Source organism: Osmerus mordax, chromosome 19, assembly GCF_038355195.1.
Source record: "Osmerus mordax isolate fOsmMor3 chromosome 19, fOsmMor3.pri, whole genome shotgun sequence".
Classification (NCBI taxonomy): Eukaryota; Metazoa; Chordata; class Actinopteri; order Osmeriformes; family Osmeridae; genus Osmerus; species Osmerus mordax.
This window is the reverse complement of record NC_090068.1, coordinates 1,047,324-1,069,814: the sequence shown is the minus strand read 5'-3', so window position 1 is coordinate 1,069,814 and position 22,491 is coordinate 1,047,324. Positions and strand designations below refer to the sequence as shown.

General features: G+C 42.1%; 1 protein-coding gene across 1 annotated transcript in view; it reads left to right on the top strand.

The window, feature by feature from the left end:
- The window catches only part of vps37d (VPS37D subunit of ESCRT-I), a 35,691-nt gene extending 13,882 nt beyond the window's left edge, over nucleotides 1–21,809 (top strand). The window contains exons 3-4 of the mRNA XM_067257128.1: nucleotides 18,283–18,365; nucleotides 20,781–21,809. Coding sequence (XP_067113229.1) covers nucleotides 18,283–18,365; nucleotides 20,781–21,338 — 641 coding nt within the window. The 3' untranslated portion in view covers nucleotides 21,339–21,809. The remainder of the gene's footprint in view (nucleotides 1–18,282; nucleotides 18,366–20,780) is intronic.
- Nucleotides 21,810–22,491: the final 682 nt, after the last annotated feature.

Below are 22,491 nucleotides of genomic sequence, written 5' to 3'. Positions count from 1 at the left end.
TAATGCTTCAGTGAAATAGTAGGCTACTGTTTCCTAAAATAGATGTACTTCCTTAATAATATCAGTTTATATTGTGCATTACACTTCACGATTGTGTTTCATATCACAAAGTAAAATGGATAAATAGTTATCACCCTGACCGCTTGTGGCGTTTCTGCAGCTGTCTTGCAGTACAGCTGGTCTATAGTTAGCCTAGCTCTCTCCCAGAAGTTAAGGAGCTGCTAAATGAATGTCCTGCTACAGGTAATCACGCGTTTTCGTGACGTGTCGTTAGTGACGTTAGTAACGTCAGTGACTGTGGCTAGCAAGTTAGCCACCGTTAGCTTCACTTTTCGCAACAAAAACTAAAACCGTGCAACGGAACGTAAATAAAAATACAAGCAACTCAATTGCTACCAAGACGAACCTTTTGACACCTACGTTGTCTATGTAGTCCTAATATTGACTAATCCTTAGGGGGTGGGAAAATAAATAATGATGATAATAATATATATGAGAGAGAACAAAGGTTGTGCCCTCGCCGAAGGCAAAGCACACCCAATTATTTATTTATTCATGTATTTAACCATTCGATTATTTAATTATTTATGTATTTATTTATTTAGTTTTGGCCCCTATAATCCTCCATAGCCCCCACCCACACTCCTTGGTTTTTAGCATAGGCCCTTGTGGACCTTGGTGTAATTGCATTTCCGATTTTGTATGCAATGGTAAAAAGTTCTAAAAAGCCTGAAACATTGATAGTATAGGCCATGAGGTAGCGCTACAGGCCACGCCCCAATTGTCAATTTTCTAAGTGTTGGCATTTCCACCCCATCAGTTCAAAATGTCTAAAATGTGCTTTACATGCTTATTTATCATTGGAAACCGTACAGTCCGCCATGTACGGTGAATATTTTGAAAAACTTACAAATATCTTCTTATGAACCATGACTCAAATTGACTTAAAATTCGGTATGTATGTGTAGGCCACACATGCAGTTATGCTAGTTTGGGACCACAAGAGCTATGGAAATACATGTCTGTGTTGAGTCTATTTTGAAATGGTTTGCAATGTTGATGAGGAACCACCATAGCTGCCTGCAGATATATTTTGGATTCCTCCATCAGGAGGAACCCTATTGTAATTGTTGGTATTATTAGGGTTCCTCCGGTAGGAGGGAACCTATTGTTATTATTGGTATTCTTATTACTATTATTTTTCTTCTCCTTGCACCTCCATATCTCCAAAAGTCCCTTGTCATAAATTTTCTAATTTGGCACATTGATACTACATCCAAGTGGGTACCCCCACACCAAATATGGGCCACATCAGACCATAGGGGGCGCCATATGACTGAATTACAGCTGTTTGAACTTCGACCATATTTGACAATGCTCGCCATTGGAGAAACAGCTTTGTTTATTATCCAGTTTTGTGTAATCCATGTCTGGGAATGGCTCAATTGGCTGAGATTTTGTGCTGGTAAGCGAAGGGTTGTAGGTTCAAAGCCAGTCAGAGGCATAGTTTTACATTTTTGATTCTGACAAAACAGTTTCTAGTCTTCCGATCAATCCTCCGGTTGTAAAAACATAGCAATGCGTGTCTATTTGAGCCCATCACAACACTCTGATCATCTGTTTAGCGAGACTGTGTAAACCACTGCAAAACAAGCCAGGTTCACCACAGTATCTAACTACTTGTAGTCTACGCATGGTAGAGATAACTCTAATGAAGTAAATTGATTGTTCAGGTGGATCCCTTGCCTGTTGCACAAATTCATTTCAGTAACCTAAGCCAGGACACATTCCCACTAATGCTAGGCATGATTTAAAATTCCCTTCCATGACAAGTTATGGCACTCCAAACAACCTGTTAAAAAAACGATGAGAAAGTTATTCTTTACAGCAGCAACCAGTCATCCCGTTGTCCGTTTTTATAGGAAATGTACAAGCAGTTTCAACTTAGGCTGAATCTAACAACGGTTACCACAGGAGAAACAGCTTACATTTTTATACAGTAGCTGAACATGACAATATTCAACACTGAGAATAGCTCAATGGGCTGGCATGGTGACCTTTAAAGTATAAGGTAGTTGGTTGGATTCCAGCCATTATCTTTTGGCCTGTCATAATTTTGATTATCTGTTTAGTTAAACAGGATGACATCATTCTGAAATACCATGCACAATTTCATGCAATTTCACCTTGAAATGTCAACCGTTTCTTAACCTTTGTCCCAAAGCTGACCAAAGCTAATACTCTGCCCTTTTACTTCATACAATCTCAACAGTTGGTGTGTAGCAGAGAGGATAGAGAGACTGACTTGTGACCTTATGCTCATGAGTTCAAATCCCCATTCAGCCTGTTGTTGGCCAAACATGAAGTAGTTTTGCTCCCTTGTTGTCCAACTCCCGATCTTATACAGTGTACATGTTTATAATATTTTGCCATTTTGCGGAGGAACCCGCATCGCTGCTTGCAGCTATATTTAGGTTCCTCCGGTAGGAGGGAACCTATTGTTATTGTTGGTATTCTTCTTCTTATTATTATTATTTTTCTTCTCCTTGTGCCCCAATATCTCAAAAAGTCCCTGGTCATACATTTTCTAATTTGGAACATTGATACTACATCCAAGTGGGTACCCCCACACCAAATATGGGCCACATCGGACCATAGGGGGCGCCACAGGCCACGCCCAAAAGTCCGATTTTCAAAGTGATGGCATTTCCACCCCATTGCTCCAATTTTTCTGAACCTTGGTGTGCATGCCTCATTTTTCATGAGGAACAAAAAAGCCTCAAGGACCCATAAGGTCCGCCATGATGGATTTTCCTGTACTGTGATAATTTGGGAAAACCTTCAAAATTCCTCTTCTCTTGAACCTAAGGTGAAACTGACTTGAAATTTGGTACAGATATGTATCATTGACGTATTTAAAAACGTTACTTAAGGCAATTGAATCAAGTACAAAATGGCTGAAATGGGTGTATTTATGTAAATGTCCACATTGCCTCAATATGTTTGTGTCACTAAATCAAATGTATTTTTGAAGGATGGTTCAAACCTAATAGGCTTTAAGGTGACATGCCCCTGAAGTCCCATGCAAAGTTTCACCTTGATATGTTGAAATATGACTGAATTACAGCTGTTTGAACTTGGACCAAATCTGACAATGCTCGCCATTGGAGAAACAGCTTTTTTTATTATCCAGTTTTGTGTAATCCCTGTCTGGGAATGTCTCAATTGGCTGAGATGTTGTGCTGGTAAGCAAAGGGTTGTAGGTTCAAAACCAGTCAGAGGCATAGTTTTTAATTTTTTATTCTGACAAAACGGTTTCTAGTCTTCCGATCAATCCTCCGGTTGTAAAAACATAGCAATGCGTGTTTATTTGAGCCCATCACAACACTCTGATCATCTGTTTAGCGAGACTGTGTAAACCACTGCAAAACAAGCCAGGTTCACCACAGTATCTAACTACTTGTAGTCTACGCATGGTAGAGATAACTCTAATGAAGTAAATTGATTGTTCAGGTGGATCCCTTGCCTGTTGCACAAATTCATTTCAGTAACCTAAGCCAGGACACATTCCCACTAATGCTAGGCATGATTTAAAATTCCCTTCCATGACAAGTTATGGCACTCCAAACAACCTGTTAAAAAAACGATGAGAAATTTATTCTTTACAGCAGCAACCAGTCATCCCGTTGTCCGTTTTTATAGGAAATGTACAAGCAGTTTCAACTTAGGCTGAATCTAACAACGGTTACCACAGGAGAAACAGCTTACATTTTTATACAGTAACTGAACATGACAATATTCAACACTGAGAATAGCTCAATGGGCTGGCATGGTGACCTTTAAAGTATAAGGTAGTTGGTTGGATTCCAGCCATTATCTTTTGGCCTGTCATAATTTTGATTATCTGTTTAGTTAAACAGGATGACATCATTCTGAAATACCATGCACAATTTCATGCAATTTCACCTTGAAATGTCAACCGTTTCTTAACCTTTGTCCCAAAGCTGACCAAAGCTAATACTCTGCCCTTTTACTTCATACAATCTCAACAGTTGGTGTGTAGCAGAGAGGATAGAGAGACTGACTTGTGACCTTATGCTCATGAGTTCAAATCCCCATTCAGCCTGTTGTTGGCCAAACATGAAGTAGTTTTGCTCCCTTGTTGTCCAACTCCCGATCTTATACAGTGTACATGTTTATAATATTTTGCCATTTTGCGGAGGAACCCGCATCGCTGCTTGCAGCTATATTTAGGTTCCTCCGGTAGGAGGGAACCTATTGTTATTGTTGGTATTCTTCTTCTTATTATTATTATTTTTCTTCTCCTTGTGCCCCAATATCTCAAAAAGTCCCTGGTCATACATTTTCTAATTTGGAACATTGATACTACATCCAAGTGGGTACCCCCACACCAAATATGGGCCACATCGGACCATAGGGGGCGCCACAGGCCACGCCCAAAAGTCCGATTTTCAAAGTGATGGCATTTCCACCCCATTGCTCCAATTTTTCTGAACCTTGGTGTGCATGCCTCATTTTTCATGAGGAACAAAAAAGCCTCAAGGACCCATAAGGTCCGCCATGATGGATTTTCCTGTACTGTGATAATTTGGGAAAACCTTCAAAATTCCTCTTCTCTTGAACCAAAGGTGAAACTGACTTGAAATTTGGTACAGATATGTATCATTGACGTATTTAAAAACGTTACTTAAGGCAATTGAATCAAGTACAAAATGGCTGAAATGGGTGTATTTATGTAAATGTCCACATTGCCTCAATATGTTTGTGTCACTAAATCAAATGTATTTTTGAAGGATGGTTCAAACCTAATAGGCTTTAAGGTGACATGCCCCTGAAGTCCCATGCAAAGTTTCACCTTGATATGTTGAAATATGACTGAATTACAGCTGTTTGAACTTGGACCAAATCTGACAATGCTCGCCATTGGAGAAACAGCTTTTTTTATTATCCAGTTTTGTGTAATCCCTGTCTGGGAATGTCTCAATTGGCTGAGATGTTGTGCTGGTAAGCAAAGGGTTGTAGGTTCAAAACCAGTCAGAGGCATAGTTTTTAATTTTTTATTCTGACAAAACGGTTTCTAGTCTTCCGATCAATCCTCCGGTTGTAAAAACATAGCAATGCGTGTTTATTTGAGCCCATCACAACACTCTGATCATCTGTTTAGCGAGACTGTGTAAACCACTGCAAAACAAGCCAGGTTCACCACAGTATCTAACTACTTGTAGTCTACGCATGGTAGAGATAACTCTAATGAAGTAAATTGATTGTTCGGGTGGATCCCTTGCCTGTTGCACAAATTCATTTCAGTAACCTAAGCCAGGACACATTCCCACTAATGCTAGGCATGATTTAAAATTCCCTTCCATGACAAGTTATGGCACTCCAAACAACCTGTTAAAAAAACGATGAGAAATTTATTCTTTACAGCAGCAACCAGTCATCCCGTTGTCCGTTTTTATAGGAAATGTACAAGCAGTTTCAATTTAGGCTGAATCTAACAACGGTTACCACAGGAGAAACAGCTTACATTTTTATACAGTAACTGAACATGACAATATTCAACACTGAGAATAGCTCAATGGGCTGGCATGGTGACCTTTAAAGTATAAGGTAGTTGGTTGGATTCCAGCCATTATCTTTTGGCCTGTCATAATTTTGATTATCTGTTTAGTTAAACAGGATGACATCATTCTGAAATACCATGCACAATTTCATGCAATTTCACCTTGAAATGTCAACCGTTTCTTAACCTTTGTCCCAAAGCTGACCAAAGCTAATACTCTGCCCTTTTACTTCATACAATCTCAACAGTTGGTGTGTAGCAGAGAGGATAGAGAGACTGACTTGTGACCTTATGCTCATGAGTTCAAATCCCCATTCAGCCTGTTGTTGGCCAAACATGAAGTAGTTTTGCTCCCTTGTTGTCCAACTCCCGATCTTATACAGTGTAAATGTTTATAATATTTTGCCATTTTGCGGAGGAACCCGCATCGCTGCTTGCAGCTATATTTAGGTTCCTCCGGTAGGAGGGAACCTATTGTTATTGTTGGTATTCTTCTTCTTCTTATTATTATTTTTCTTCTCCTTGTGCCCCAATATCTCAAAAAGTCCCTGGTCATACATTTTCTAATTTGGAACATTGATACTACATCCAAGTGGGTACCCCCACACCAAATATGGGCCACATCGGACCATAGGGGGCGCCACAGGCCACGCCCAAAAGTCCGATTTTCAAAGTGATGGCATTTCCACCCCATTGCTCCAATTTTTCTGAACCTTGGTGTGCATGCCTCATTTTTCATGAGGAACAAAAAAGCCTCAAGGACCCATAAGGTCCGCCATGATGGATTTTCCTGTACTGTGATAATTTGGGAAAACCTTCAAAATTCCTCTTCTCTTGAACCAAAGGTGAAATTGACTTGAAATTTGGTACAGATATGTATCATTGACGTATTTAAAAACTTTACTTAAGGCAATTGAATCAAGTACAAAATGGCTGAAATGGGTGTATTTATGTAAATGTCCACATTGCCTCAATATGTTTGTGTCACTAAATCAAATGTATTTTTGAAGGATGGTTCAAACCTACTAAGCTTTAAGGTGACATGCCTCTGAAGTACCATGCAAAGTTTCACCTTGATATGTCAAAATATGACTGAATTACAGCTGTTTGAACTTGGACCAAATCTGACAATGCTCGCCATTGGAGAAACAGCTTTTTTTAATTATCCAGTTATTGAACTTTGTGTATTCCATGCCTGGGAATGGCTCAATTGGCTGAGATGTTGTGCTGGTAATCAAGGTTCAATACCTGTCAGAGGCATAGTTTTTATTTATTTTTTCTGACCAAACGGTTTCTAGTCTCCCGATAAATCCTCCGGTTGTAAAACATAGCAATGCGTGTTTATTTGAGCCCATCACAACACATCTGTTTAGCGAGACTGTGTAAACCAGTGCAACACAAGCCAGGTTCACCACAGTAGCTAGCTACACATGGTAGTGTTAGATTCACAACTGAGTTAGCTCTAATGAAGTATATTGATTATTGAGGTGGACCCCTTGACTGTTGCGCAAATTATTTCAGTGACCTAAGCTAGGACACACGGCCACTGATGCTAGGCATGATTTGAAATTCTCTTCCATGACTTATGTTGAGTTATGGCACCCCAAACAACCTAATCTAAGCACTATGAGTAATATATTCTTTACAGCAGCAACCAGGGCTGCTGTAAAGAATCGTCGTAAGGGTTGAAGCTAAGTTAATCAATTGTCCCTTTAGCCCGTTAACATTAGCGAGATGAGTGAGAACAGCAAATATCGGTTCGTCAACGGCTGATCCGCATCCAAATCATGTGGTTAATTTCAATCAGGCTAAACTTATCAGGGAAATTGCACGTGCACGTCCTACTTCAAAAGGCAGGAAAGGTCGATCACCAAAACCGTGATTTTTTAACGGTATGATGGCGGAAAAGACGAAAGAGAGAGCGGTGATAGGCTATTGTCGCCATCCGAGCAAACTATTATAATGAGTCTCTAAGAAGACAATAAGCATATTATCATGGCTAAGTCAAACACCGCCACCGCTGCCAGAGCAAGACAAGCAGCTTGGCAAAAAATTGCCGATAAGCTAAATGCGAAAGTTTTGGGGAAATGTATAGGCTCATCTTAAGTGCCTCATTACCCCAATCAATCAGATCACATTTCTTTAAATGTGCCTGCTGGTATAGACTTAATGGAATTTAATAATCGAATGAGATCTTGCTAGCGAAAATAATGATCTCAACTCTTTCAGAATAAGTAGGCTAGATAAAAACAAGGCCAACGAGTATCTAATTGATACGAATTCATAGACAATTATGAGGATATATGTAGGCTACTGCGCTTATATCATGTACTATATATGTGTATGCATGTAGGCATATGTGTAAATCCTTCTTTGATGTCATTGACTGGGACATGGCCAGGGAATATGATGAATTGATTCATCAGCTGGTTAAGCGCCAAGTACACTTTTCTTACAGCAACGCATGCTGCGGCTTTGCCAATGTTTTCTGCATCGCCTATACTGTATAAAAATGTAGCCTATAGCCTACCTGACGCAAAAAAACCTCAAGGCTATGCAGTCTGAAGCACAGTTAAAGTGTCAAGTAGCTTTATTGTCAATTTCTTCACATGTCAAGACATAAAAAGGAATCGATATGACGTTTCCCACTCTCCCACAGTGAAACATATAAAAAGCACAGGCACAACAGATAAGACAAGACATTTCGTAAAACATAGCGTTACATATTCACATACAGCAGCATAAGCTCATAATAAAGCATAAAGCTTGCTGCGGCGTGTGATATATTTGCAATGTACGGCCCGAGAAGGTCTAGCAAATAAATGAGTCCTTGTCGGCTGAATCGATATCGCTCAAACAAGAACTCATCCGTGTGAAATAAAGGATCTTGGCAATCGCGAAGAACTCCATTGGTATGGAAAGCTAATCGAACTAAAATATAGCTCCTTGGTCAACTGGGTCTCTCAAAAAGGGAGCTGCCATGTTATTTTCCGGGGGTGTGGCAAGCTTATCCAGCTACACTTACGTTAGCCTGCTCTGGAGCAGGTTAGTGCTAATTGATATGTTACTATGGTGATTTATCGAAAGTTGCTTCCACGAACCAAAAAGAGGGGCGTTTTTTATCTTAGCCTGAAAATTAGCCCGCTAAACCGCTTAGCGAGCTACGACGAATACCCCCCAGGTCTAGCCTGACGTTGTCATACTCATAATTCTAGTCAGAATATGAGTCTGAAAACTCTCCGTTGGGCTGTGACTACGGGGCCTGTTTCAACCGAACTCGTAAAACAAATGCCTCTTCGCTCAATTGGATAGACCTACAACCAATCAGAGCAACGTAATATGTTGTTTGTTGAAAACGAATTCAACCCAAGGGCTCTTTCGTGACGTTGTTGATTACGTTACTGTTGATCATCTGTCCATCATCGTATAAAGCCCGCCCTGGCAATTTCATTGGTCCGTCCAGATCCTGGTTTTATGTAGTTGTTCCCAATACGAGACCCTCCAGACCCAACTTCCCGACCAAATTCTTTTGTGGGCGGGGAGAAGTTGGGCTGGCAGCCAGGCTAAACCAGGTCATCCCCATGTCTTGTTTTTATAGGAAATTTACATATCTTGATTGTGGACAACTTTTTGTTCCCCAATCTCAATGAACAGCCAAATACAGCAACAGCATTGACATTGTTTAACAATTACCACAGTCATTTTCTCACTTGTTGTACTTCTAAACTCGCAGAATGAAATCAAAACAACCACTAGCGCGGTGGTTTCATTCCACCTTAGATTTAATGAATGGTCACATTTATAATCTTTGAAATAATTTGATCAGTCTTCAAAATATTATAATTATATATGCATATGGAAAACGTTTCAACAACAATGATATGGTATGCAATGCCATAGATTAATTATACATTACATGTTTATAATATTTTGCCATTTTGCGGAGGAACCCGCATCGCTGCTTGCAGCTATATTTATTTTTCTTCTCCTTGCGCCCCAATATCTCAAAATGTCCCTGGTCATAAATTTTCTAATTTGGCACATTGATACTACATCCAAGTGGGTACCGCCACACCAAATATGGGCCACATCGGACCATAGGGGGCGCCACAGGCCACGCCCAAAAGTCCGATTTTCAAAGTGATGGCATTTCCACCCCATTGCTCCAATTCTTCTGAAACTTGGTGTGCATGCCTCATTTTTCATGAGGAACAAAAAAGCCTCAAGGACCCATAAGGTCCGCCATGATGGATTTTCCTGTACTGTGATAATTTTGGAAAACCTTCAAAATTCCTCTTCTCTTGAATCAAAGGTGAAATTGACTTGAAATTTGGTACAGATATGTATCATTGACGTATTTAAAAACGTTACTTAAGGCAATTGAATCAAGTACGAAATGGCTGAAATGGGTGTATTTATGTAAATGTCCACATTGCCTCAATATGTTTGTGTCACTAAATCAAATGTATTTTTGAAGGATGGTTCAAACCTAATAAGCTTTAAGGTGACATGCCTCTGAAGTACCATGCAAAGTTTCACCTTGATATGTCAAAATATGACTGAATTAGAGCTGTTTGAACTTGGACCAAATCTGACAATGCTCGCCATTGGAGAAACAGATTTTTTTAATTATCCAGTTATTGAACTTTGTGTATTCCATGCCTGGGAATGGCTCAATTGGCTGAGATGTTGTGCTGGTAATCAAGGTTCAATACCAGTCAGAGGCATAGTGTTTAATTTTTTATTCTGACCAAACGGTTTCTAGTCTCCCGATAAATCCTCCGGTTGTAAAACATAGCAATGCGTGTTTATTTGAGCCCATCACAACACTCTGATCATCTGTTTAGCGAGACTGTGTAAACCACTGCAAAACAAGCCAGGTTCACCACAGTAGCTAGATACTTGTAGTCTATGCATGGTAGAGATAACTCTAATGGTTATCTCTAATGAAGTAAATTGATTGTTCAGGTGGATCCCTTGCCTGTTGCACAAATTCATTTCAGTAACCCGGAAGTCAGGTGGCTGAGCGGTTAGGGAGTTGGGCTAGTAATCTGAAGGTTACCGGTTCGATTCCTGGCTCTGCAAAATGACGGTGTGTCCTTGGGCAAGGCACTTCACCCTACTTGCCTCAGGGGGAATGTCCCTGTACTTACTGTAAGTCGCTCTGGATAAGTAAATGTAAATGTAACCTAAGCCAGGACACATTCCCACTGATGCTAGGCATGATTTAAAATTCCCTTCCATGACAAGTTATGGCACTCCAAACAACCTGTTTAAAAAACCATGAGAAAGTTATTCTTTACAGCAGCAACCCAGTCATCGCCGTTGTCCCGTTTTTATAGGAAATGTACAAGCAGTTTCAACTTAGGCTGAATCTAACAACGCTTACCACAGGAGAAACAGCTTACTTTTTTGTACAGTAGCTGAACATATTCGACACTGAGAATAGCTCAATGGGCTGGGGTGGTGACCTGTAAAGTATCAGGTTGTAGGTTGGAATCCAGCCATAGTCTTTTGGCCTGTCATAATTTTGATTATCTGTTTAGTTCAACAGGATGACATCTTTCTGAAGTACCACAAACAATTTCACCTTGGTATGTCAAAATATGATTGAATTAAAGCTGTTTCAACGTTGGCTGAATCTAACAACGCTTAACACAGGAGAAACACCTTACTTTTTTATACAGTAACTGAACATGACAATATTCAACACTGAGAATAGCTCAATGGGCTGGCATGGTGACCTGTAAAGTATAAGGTAGTTGGTTGGAATCCAGCCATTATCTTTTGGCCTGTCATAATTTTGATCTGTTTAGTTAAACAGGATGACATCATTCTGAAATACCATGCACAATTTCATGCAATTTCACCTTGAAATGTCAACCATTTCTTAACCTTTGTCCCAAAGCTGACCAAAGCTAATACTCTGCCCTTTCTATTCATACAATCTCAACAGTTGGTGTGTAGCAGAGAGGATAGAGGGACTGACTTTTGTAACCTTATGCTCATGAGTTCAAATCCCCATTCAGCCTGTTGTTGGCCAAACATTAAGTAGTTTTGCTCCCTTGTTGTCCAACTCTCGATCTTCTACAGTGTACATGTTTATAATATGTTGCCATTTTGCGGAGGAACCCGCATCGCTGCTTGCAGCTATATTTTGAATTGTTATTTCAGTTAGCAAAAATGCTAAATATAATTATGTTTCTGCCTGATTCATTTTTGGCAGTGTACAAAGCTGGCTGTTTTCTCACAGTTGTTTTTATCCGTCTGAGTGAAGCCTGACAGGGTCATGTTGAGCGTATCGAGGGAGAAGAACATATTTTTGAAACACACACAAACAAGTTTATTCTTTGTAGATGCTGCTCATTCTGCTAGCATCCCGTGCCGACATCAAGGCCAAAGCAGACACAAGCCAAAGGTAACTCCAACCCTTAAACCACAGAACCTTAGAGAAAGCCTAACCTCCAGGGTTAAAGTAAGTGTATGGGGATGGTCTGTGGTGGCCCACACTGTCGCTCCTCGCATTTGCGACGTGACCATGAGGCCCCAACAGAAAGTTTGTACTAAGAAGAAATATCAGAATTCAAAGCCTCCCCCTCCCTCTTTCTTCTCTTAAACAGTAATCTCCATTTGAACTCTCTTCTGAGGTTTTTAACACCCAGGGCCAGATGAGCGCTGCGAATGAATGATTTAGATTATGTAGATTTGGGAACAGGGGGGGGGGGGGGGGGGGGAATACAAAGTCAAGATTAGTTTTTAGTCTCTCAGGTGCATCAATTTATGCAGTAGATATGAGGACAAGCATAGGAAGGAGTTTGCACCTGGCGGATCCCCCGTGTCACGTGCAGTCCCTGGCCCCCATTCCCATACAACCTGCGTCAATGTTCCTCCAGTCAAACCAGACAAGGAGAAATGAATTATTTGTTGACTCTTAATCCCCCTCTCCTCCTCCCTACATCTTCCCAATGTTGTACAGTCTAACTGGTGCCGCAAAGGTTGCTCAAAAGCCCTTTGTCTTCTTGTTCTCCTGCTAGCTGGTAGTTCAAAGACAAGGGCAAGTTTCAGATGATTGTACAGAGTGGCTTCAGAAAGTTGATGAGGCAGGCCCACCCTTTTCAGGATGAGTTTGAGCCTCCAACTGTGTGCAAACCCAACTAGCTAATGGTCATGGGAAACACATTGAGCGCATCAAGTGCCAGCAGGAAGTGAGACCAGTTGTCAGGGGATTTAGAGGCTACGGAAAGGGGCCTTGTCTTTGCTTAGCAGAGTCATGTTGTTGACAGGGACTATAAAACTGCACCAGAGGGTCTGTGCGAGAGTCCATTTGAGCACTTTATCTGAGCTATAGTCATTTTGGAGAGGAAGTCTTATAAACCTCTCTCTCTAAATCCTCAGCCTGACAGGCACATTATTTAAATGCCTTGAATTGTGATGGTGAAATCTGCCTCTCCACTGATTTTGTCATCCTGACACATGCTGAAGAGTTTGAATTTACTTATTTGTAATATGTGAGGATGAGGGAGTCTCAACAACTCCTGGTTTGAACTGACATGGGTGAACATGCCGCTTGTTTCAGAGACCGGTTTATAAACTGTTGAATAGCTCTAGCAGCTGTCCAATGATGGAAGGAGGGTGGAATGTTCACCTTCCTGTTAACAAAGACACACACACATGCACTAGACACATGTTCTGTACCAACTCTCCAGCTGCAGCAATGAAGCAGGATGGGTGGGAGTCCTTCCTTCCTCCACAAAACATCTGATTTTCATTTGACCCAAGGAGGGGGAAAAAGGTAAAAAAGTAGATTTCTTGAAGTCAGAGTGTATTTTAGCTGAAGACAGAGAATTGATCCATTGCGTAATGCGTCTTCATGGGAAATATTGAGTGTGGAATGTGGTCAAGGTTGCAGTGGATCTAAGATGGAATTTCAGCCGTGGACTGTGTTGATGTTTACTCATCTTCAAAACTACTGGTGTCAGGCTCTGTTGCTAAAAATGTTTCCACAATAGCTAGGCCTCATTGGCAGTAATGCCTTCCATATTTTGAGATATGCAGAGATTTTCTACCCCTCACTTCAAATAAGTTCCCATAGGTGATATCAAGGCACTTTTCTTCGCTTCTGTAAGTTATTTTCATTTGCCCAAGCTTTAGCTATAACCTCAATCTCATATTATAACGTTTGACAGTGAGTTGGCAGAAAATATGCTTTATTTTCCTCCGATGACCGCTGATCCCTCTGACGTCATCTCCCTCCTTTGAGAATTCATAAAGAACACAAGGAGAAACCTGTGGTCGATTCTCCAGCCCACAGTGAATGTACTCACAAATAGGACTGCTAGAGACCAGTGTTCCACTCCCCCCCCCCCCCCCACACACACACACACAGTCCTTAGTCTCCAATGTGGACTCTTCCCACTCACAGCTAGAGGTCTTTCAGCATGGCTTGAGAATCCCATCTGGGACCATTCCCAAAAATGGGGGTGGGGGCGGTGACCCAAGGCCATTGTACATGAAAAGAAGCTCCAGGATGAAAGAAAGTCCACTTCCCTGGCTCTGACCAGCATGTTTTTTCTAATGGCCGCTCACACACCCATGAGGACTGAGAAGAAGTCAGTCTCTTAGTGTGTGGGTGTGGGAGCGGACTGTTAGGATTGGCAGTAACTAAGTCTCAGTTTCATTCTAGTATTTGTGTTGGTGGGGGTTAGTTATCACAGTTGGATTAAAGCTATTAAACTCCCCTTACAGCAGATTTAACCACATTCGGTGGGGAAGGGGCCCTTAGCAAGGTTTTTGAACTCAATCCCCCTGAGAATCCAACCCGCAACTGCAAACCAGACAAAAGACAATGTTCACTTATACATTTACATTACATTTAGTCATTTAGCAGACGCTCTTATCCAGAGCGACTTACAGTAAGTACAGGGACATTCCCCCGAGGCAAGTAGGGTGAAGTGCCTTACCCAAGGACACAACGTCATGTGGCATGGGCCGGGAATCGAACCAGCGACCTTCTGGTTACTAGCCCGATTCTCTAACCGCTCAGCCACCTGACTCCCTTATACAGAGCAAATGATACGTCATTATTTTAGAAATCCTGAACATTCCATACATGTACAATTGATGTACACATGTGGAGCACAAGTCTATTTCTTCATCAACTCAACAAAGGTCCTTTTAGAGTTTGGACATGGCTGCGATGTTTCACTAATATTACAAAATGAGGAGCTTCATTGTATTTTTTATAATTTTATATAATTTGTAATATTATTTCCCTGTGCCTCGTCACCACAATTTATTTTCTCTTCATGTCTCACATTGATTGGTTTTCCAAAACAGTAAATATGAAAAAGTCTTATACAGTAGCCCAAAATAGCTTATACAGCAGTACGTAGTAGTATTTGCCAAAGCTGTAAGTGGAAGTTATCTACAGACTGAATCTTCTACATCAAGCGTAGCCTGCAGGTGTAATTTATCTTGTTGGGTTTGTCTCCAGAATTCTGTATTATTTATTGCTGGTGTGGAGAAACAGTTTCTGCTACTAAGTTGATGAAGACGGAGCGAGATGGTAATGTCGCCACAGTTGTCAGTTTGTGGTGAGGCTGAAGTTGTAGTTGCTGCAGATGCAGCTCTCTTTAGCTCTCAAATGAAAGCACCCCGCTCATTACATTTAGTCATTTAGCAGACGCTCTTATCCAGAGCGACTTACAGTAAGTACAGGGACATTCCCCCCGAAGGAAGTAGGGTGAAGTGCCTTGCCCAAGTACACAACGTCATTTTGCACAGCCGGGAATCGAACTGGCAACCTTCAGATTACTAGCCCGACTCCCTAACCGCTCAGCCACCTGACTCCATCTAATGTTGTCTCCTTGGTTAGGCGGGTAAAAAATAACTGTAGACCACTGTGGAAATTTTCTGTGCATTTCTCTCACTTGTGACGGTTAGGGTTAGCTTGGATGACTAGTTGAAAATTGTCAAAGGGATGGCATAGTTCACTGTCACACTGTCAGAAGAAAATAAAGGCTTGTAAAGGAACAAAGAAGACAGAGTGACACGCTCAGGAAACGTTGCTGTGTGTCTGTGTACAAAGACATTCAGGCTCATTTTCATCACAGTTGAGAGAGTCAGCAGTGTTTGTCTCAACAGACAAGAAAGAGAAAAACACTTATGACAGGATGTGTGTGTGTTTTGCGAGTGTGTGTGTATAACACAAAGGGAGAGGGGGCTCTCGTTATGCTGTATGAAGTGGTCTCAAAGCTTGCGTGATTCTTTATCTTTCCCATCCTGACCTAATTAGTCAGAGAGACATGTTGGGGTCCGGAGGAACAGCCTATGCCAAGGTCCTTCAATGTGTTCATTTACTGGATGACCCAGTGGCTGAGAGTCAGGGGTAGAGTACTTTCATGCCCTGCAAGGCCCCACCTGTGAAACTATGACCTATATGCGTATTGCATAGTAATAACGCGTCAGTAAGCTCGAGAGCTAAGTAGTACTCTTGACTTGACATCATCTCCCTCTAATACAGTTCCCCCACGTGAGGCCTAGAGTGAGTGTCTTGCTGCTATGCTATATTTGATTGCCACTGATGATATTGACACCAGCATTGCAATTGTGAAATCAGGCGTAATTCCGTAATTTGGCCTAAATGCCAGATGGGATACAATTTGATTATTATGAAGGTGTTGATGCAAAAAAATGGTTTATCACCATATTTTTCACTGGGAATGTATTTGAAATTCAATTCCAGTTTAGGTCTTTTCCTGGATTTGTGTTGGAACTGGAACAGCTAAACCAGTTTTTAATTACTTTGTTGGAAAAGCATCTATGCTGTTCAAATAAATTTTATTTTCCTAAAGCGAAACCTCCCCCAGGTTACAACCATATGAGATTTCAACAGCAATGTGTAATTTACTTCAACCAACTCAACTCAAGTCAGAGGCAAAAATAAGCCATTATTCTAGTGAATTTTACATTTACATTTTAGTCATTTAGCAGACGCTCTTATCCAGAGCGACTTACAGTAAGTACAGGGACATTCCCCCAAGGCAAGTAGGGTGAAGTGCCTTGCCCAAGGACACAACGTCATTGCACGACCGGGAATCGAACTGGCAACCTTCAGATTACTAGCCCGATTCCCTAACCGCTCAGCCACCTGACTACTTAAATATATTACTCATATAGTACACAAACAAAAGCATAACAACATTTCATTCATATTCATGGGAACACATTTAGCATGTGAGTCAGTCTTCAGAGGAGAGGGGATAGGGGTCAAAACACACAACACCTCATTCTGTGTTTTAAGTCTCTGTGGCACAATCGGCTATCAGCACATTCAGCTGATAGCTGAAAGGTTGGTTGTCCAAACTCACAAAGTTACAAAGTGATTATGTCACAACCTGTTGTCCGCAGATAACAGTGGCAGCTTAGTGACCCTCAATGGATCTTCTTCACCTGAGCAACAAGACGCAGAGTTGATCCACTGCCGGGTGATGGAGGAAGCAGAGAGCGGGTTTGTTCTAGAAATCCTGGTTCCTGGCTCTAGCTAACAGCTTTCTCTCACAGGAGGACACGCTGGGCTACAGTGCTAACCTGCTAGCCTCTAGGCCGGATGAAAGATTTCTCCCAGTCCCCCATATACAAATGTAGGTCACGTGGAGCTACTGAAATGTTTGTTTAGATATATGCCACCTCTCATTCCATTCCCCAACAGCTTGTGGTCATGCATGTGGCATGCCTCGCCACTTTCCTTCAAGCTCGTTTGGCACGTATTTGAGCTCCATGTTTAAATGGTGGTCGGCAGAACCTCAAAGCCCCTAACATTGACTTGGATTATTTATGATGAGGCGATGGAAAGCGTGGAAGTACAGACTGGAGATTGGGCACCTGGGAACCATTCGTCTGCTCTGCGCTCCAGCCTTTTTATCTTATCCACTGGCAGTGTGCTGAATAAATCATTAGCATGTTAAATGCATAGGTCTGCTGTAGGGCCATTAAAGCAATCTTGTATAGACAAATTTGACTGCATCTGTGGTAAAAACTTCCATTATGCATCTGTTCAGGTGTTCAAATATGCCCTTACAAATCTTAGATTTGGGCTCTTGTCACACTACAAGGAGACATCTTCCCCTGGCGGAGAAAGATAGTGTCGTCCTGACCTTTTTTTGCTCTGGTTACACTGGCCAACATTTGCTACTCGCCGCCCGTGGTCATAAACAAATGTAAACAATGTGACACGCTGTGTTGCCATGGTAACGGTAAAAGCTACACTTCAAGGGACAAGGCCCCCTTTTCTGTCAGCTGAGTTGAGCTAATAGTATATGATTGCCTTTTTCCCCTTCCCCAGGGCCTAGCGATGACACTGCAAACATTAGTCTATGGGAGCAGAGACAAGCTGTGAGTGTAAACCTCTCCTGGGTTGACTGGGAAAGACAGAAATGTTCAAGGTTTCTCCTCAGCTAAGCAAACTGCTGAAGTGTTTGCTCGCAGGCAACGGTTCTTGCAATTTCACCAGTTCCCCAACACCTTCATAACTCACCCCGTCTTTGTGTGTTTAAGATGATTTATTCTCCTCCGGCCCGCCAGTGGTGACCCTGAGTTATGAGCTAGTCATAAGTCACTCTTTTTATAAATCTTTTTTAAACTCTTCAGTCTGTCACTGCCATTCTCTGGGAATCCTTTATGTTTCTTTGTCCTTGCAGAGGCCCACAGACAGAAGCACAGTCTGCAAATGGTGCAGAACCTTCTCCAAGAGGAGGTGGCACGTGCTGAGGAACAGTCTGAGGTAAAAAATAATAATAAAAAGCTCTTATTGTTTGGGTCTTACCCTTAACACAGCAAAGGAATGACAGTGGTTATCAGCAGTTCTATGGCTTCCCAGAATATCCCACGCTCTACTTAACAGAAAGGACACTTCACTGCATTGCTCTCTACCAAAAATTCACACATTACTGCATGTTCTAGGAAAAGCCCATGAATATCAATAGCATTCCAACCCTTAGGATTTGGCTCATACTGGTTGCTTTTTGAAAAATAAATATATGATTTGAAGAGGAAAGAACATTGCAATGACGTTGAAACGATTTAATTATTGTTAATGTGATATACGGTAGATGTTATCTTAACAATCTATTTACAATATACATTTAAGTTAAAGACAGACATTATCCATCATGCAGTTTAGGAAAATCCATACAGGGAACATTACCCTATGCTTTTTTCACCTTTTCCCTCTGCCAGGCTGAGCAATATCATAGTCCATGTTCAAATCAATCTGCAGCCTGTGCATTCCAGGGAGAGCGGAAACACAATAAAGCTGAAGTCATGTGGCAGCAGCTATCGGTTGTCTCTCTCCCCGGCCTCCACCAACCCCCAATATCTGGCTATACGTCCTCATCGGCCACATATTTAATTAATAACGCTCTGCATCCCACACAGGCAGATAAGCTGTCTTTTACTATGAACCATTAAGTACACATACCTACTTCCGCCCCCCCCCCCCCCCCCATGTGTAAAATGTGTCTTGTGCGTGTGTGCCAAAGCATGGACAGACACTACAATGTTTACAGCGATGGTCCTCTAAATTTCAAGTTTAAATACATGTTGTTTAAGGAGAATGTAACTTACATACATTTTCATATATTTCTAGCTTTTATTTTAAGTTGCTTTAATATGCGTGTGGCTTGCCATGTTGTACAAGTGACTTGCTATAAGCTGCACTACAACAGATTTTGTTTAAATACAATTTTTAATTATGAATTTCATGAATCCTTACCTCGCTTCTGGTTCTCCATCTTGGAGAACACCATGTTACTGTCTTCACATTTTGTCTGCCCACTTTCTTGGGCTTCAAATATTACATTGAACTCTTAACAATCATGGAGATGCTATTTGTAAGTGGTTAACTTTGATTTCACCAACCTCAAAAGTGACTGAAGGTCTTTGCTTCAGCACATTCCTTTGGTCTAACATGAGGAAATGAGGATGGCTTACTTGCACAGACTTACCCCCCGCTAACTGCCCAGAGAGGGTTTGATTTATCCATGCAAGGCCTTCCTGCCAGAAGCTGTAAATAAACATTGCCCAACCACCTCGCAGGGCTTCAATCGATGACTTTGATGGCTCTATGACTCAAAGTCGTTAACGCGGCCGTCCGCCGATTGATTAGGTGACCCCCATCATGACAGCCCTGCTCTGAGCGATGGCTCTTGGAGAGAGCATGGAAAGACACTGCTATCCTGAAAGTAGACAACACCTTCGCCCATTTGTTTATGAGATGGATTCACACCATCAATATTCCTTACCGGATGGAATTTACGACAAGGAAGCTTTTTATACTTTCCAGAGATTCTACGCCTTTGAGTTTTTATGGATTGACTCACGTTTATTTATTTCCGTTCCTCTTTGTTGCTTGCAGCCCCCTAGGCTCCAGGTGATACCACAAAGACTTGATGTTGTCAGGGTCTTCACACCTGGTGACTGTCGAGGGCAATTATAAATATGCTGTGGGGCCCAAACACTGCTGCTCAGATATGCAAGAGACAAAGGAAGGGGCCTTCAGAGGGGGCTCATCAGAAAAATGAGCGTACCATGCAGGCTAAGGCCTTACTGCAGAGGCTTGGATTTGAATCCAGCCCGGGCCATTTCCTGCATGTCCTCCCCGCTTTCTCCCCATTAAATTTAATGTTGCTCATCACTGTCCTGTACATCAGAAATGCCAGTACATTTTCTGAGAGAGGAACTCTCTCTAACAATAGAGGAAGTGCCCCAGACCTCCTTTTGTGCATGGATTTAGTGTACGCTTGCTAATAGAGTTGTTCCCCTGGGCTATGGCCAAGGAGAGCTTTGCGTGTTTTGGGGAGGTGGGCACAGCAGACGAGACTGTCATAAATAATTCACTGGCCACATACTGGACCAGACAGAGATGACCGTCTGCAGCCTAGTACTTGGGACACACAAATTACAGTTATTCTTTTAAGGTTTGTTAAGTGTTGTACTGTATCAAGACAAGGTGAAATTAATATTTTGCCAATAATATAAACTGACTAATCTATCTGTTTTAAAAAAGTTAATTGAAAATTATTGCAAGCCATATGAAATTCCCGTTCTACATGTGAGGAACTGAAGTATTTCTGGGGGTTGAGAATCCTTTTGTTTGACTTTTTGTCTCCTCATACCTGTTCATTTGTCCATTTCACAGGACATTCTAGAGAAATTCATGGAGGGGAACATGCCCTTGGAGGAGTTCATGGACTCCTTCCAAAGCTCCAGGAAGTCCTACCACATCCGCCGGGCGCAAGCAGAGAAAATCCAAGAGCTCAGCCGGGCCAAGCGGCAGACGAACAAAGCCAAGACAGCGGAGGAGCAGGAGGAAAGAGAGGAGAGAGAGAGGGAGGTGAAAATGGAACAGGAGCCTCATCGTCCCAATGGCTTTGTGGCCAAGGGCCCACCACGGGTCTTCCAGCTCCGCTACGGCCTCACCCCAGCGATCCTGCTGCCCCACTTCCCCCTGCCTCCCCCCTCCACCGCCACTTCTCCCTCTGCCCCCACCCACCACGGCAGTCTACCTCCGCTGGACCCTCAGCCGGGCCAGCCCCATATCCTGAGCTCAAGTGCCTCGCTGTCTGGGCACAGCCAGCCCGTGGGCCTCAGGGTCATTGGACAGATTCCTGGTGGCTGGCCGGTCAACGGGAGGCCAGTGCGGTTACAGCAGCTCTACAGGCCCAACCCCCACCACCCAGAGCCCCCTTATCGATAACTAGGCCAAAGGTTGGACCCAGTGGTCACCTCAGACATGGAACCAAACAATGGGTGCCAGACTCATGCACGCAAACGGCAGGCTCTCACAGCCTTTTGTGGAATTGATCTGAAACATACGTCCACCACCCATGACACACAAATGTAAACATACCTAAAAAAAAGGGAGAACATGGGAAGCCATGAAACGTGTGTAAGTGTAGCCACGAGAGATATTGATTGAGTGATCGAATGAACAAATAGACAGTGGGTTTTTGTTGTTGACGGTTTTATTTTTATTTGAATGTCACGCTGTCAGGGAGATGCAGGGTTGTGAAGCACAGCCGTGGTGGGGAACTGTCCCAGATGGGCTAGTCTCATCAGCTTGTCATAAAGGACCTCCTTGTCCATTCATATGTCTGAGAACTGGAAGGCTTTTTGAAATGGCTTGGTGTCGTTTTTGCTGATGATCAATAAAGTCCAAATCAAGGTGTTTTACTATGTACCTATCCTTGTTCGTTCCTTATTTCAATGTTGTATTCAGTCAGTGGTATTTATATAGCCTTGAAGCCATTTCCAATGCAGATATAGCACTACGCTGAAAGGAAATGGTGTACAAGCTAATTATAATTGTACTCATACTAGTTTTGTAGGTCAAGTCAGTACAGTGCTGTGCAATACATGTGTCTCTTTTGCATTACATAACATTTATTTATGTATATTAATAATTTCATGAATGTAAGAACAACTTGGGAACTAAGGCAAAAATAACACCATGTCATCAACGGGCACTGGAATCCTGCATGTGACAAATATGTCCTCCCAGTCAAACAAAACGCCTTGGAAGTGTCCGATTCAGACGGTTGATCTGAGGACATGATGGACTGTGGATGACCCTGTAGCACAGCTGAATCTAAGGTGAGTGTGTTAACTTGATAGCTCAGATCCTGTGCCCTCCGAGAGGAGACCCCTGCCTGGGCATATCTGAGACCATGTGACTGGCTGTTCTGAGGTCACACACTACAGTAGTATGTATTCCGTATCCCACCCCCAGCTCTAATCAGTTTTCTACAATGACAGATGTGTTAGTGAGCTCTGACAAGGCATATAGTAAGAGTAGGAGCTGAGGACTCCTTAAATTAACATTGTTTATTTAGACCTTCTTGTCTAAGTGA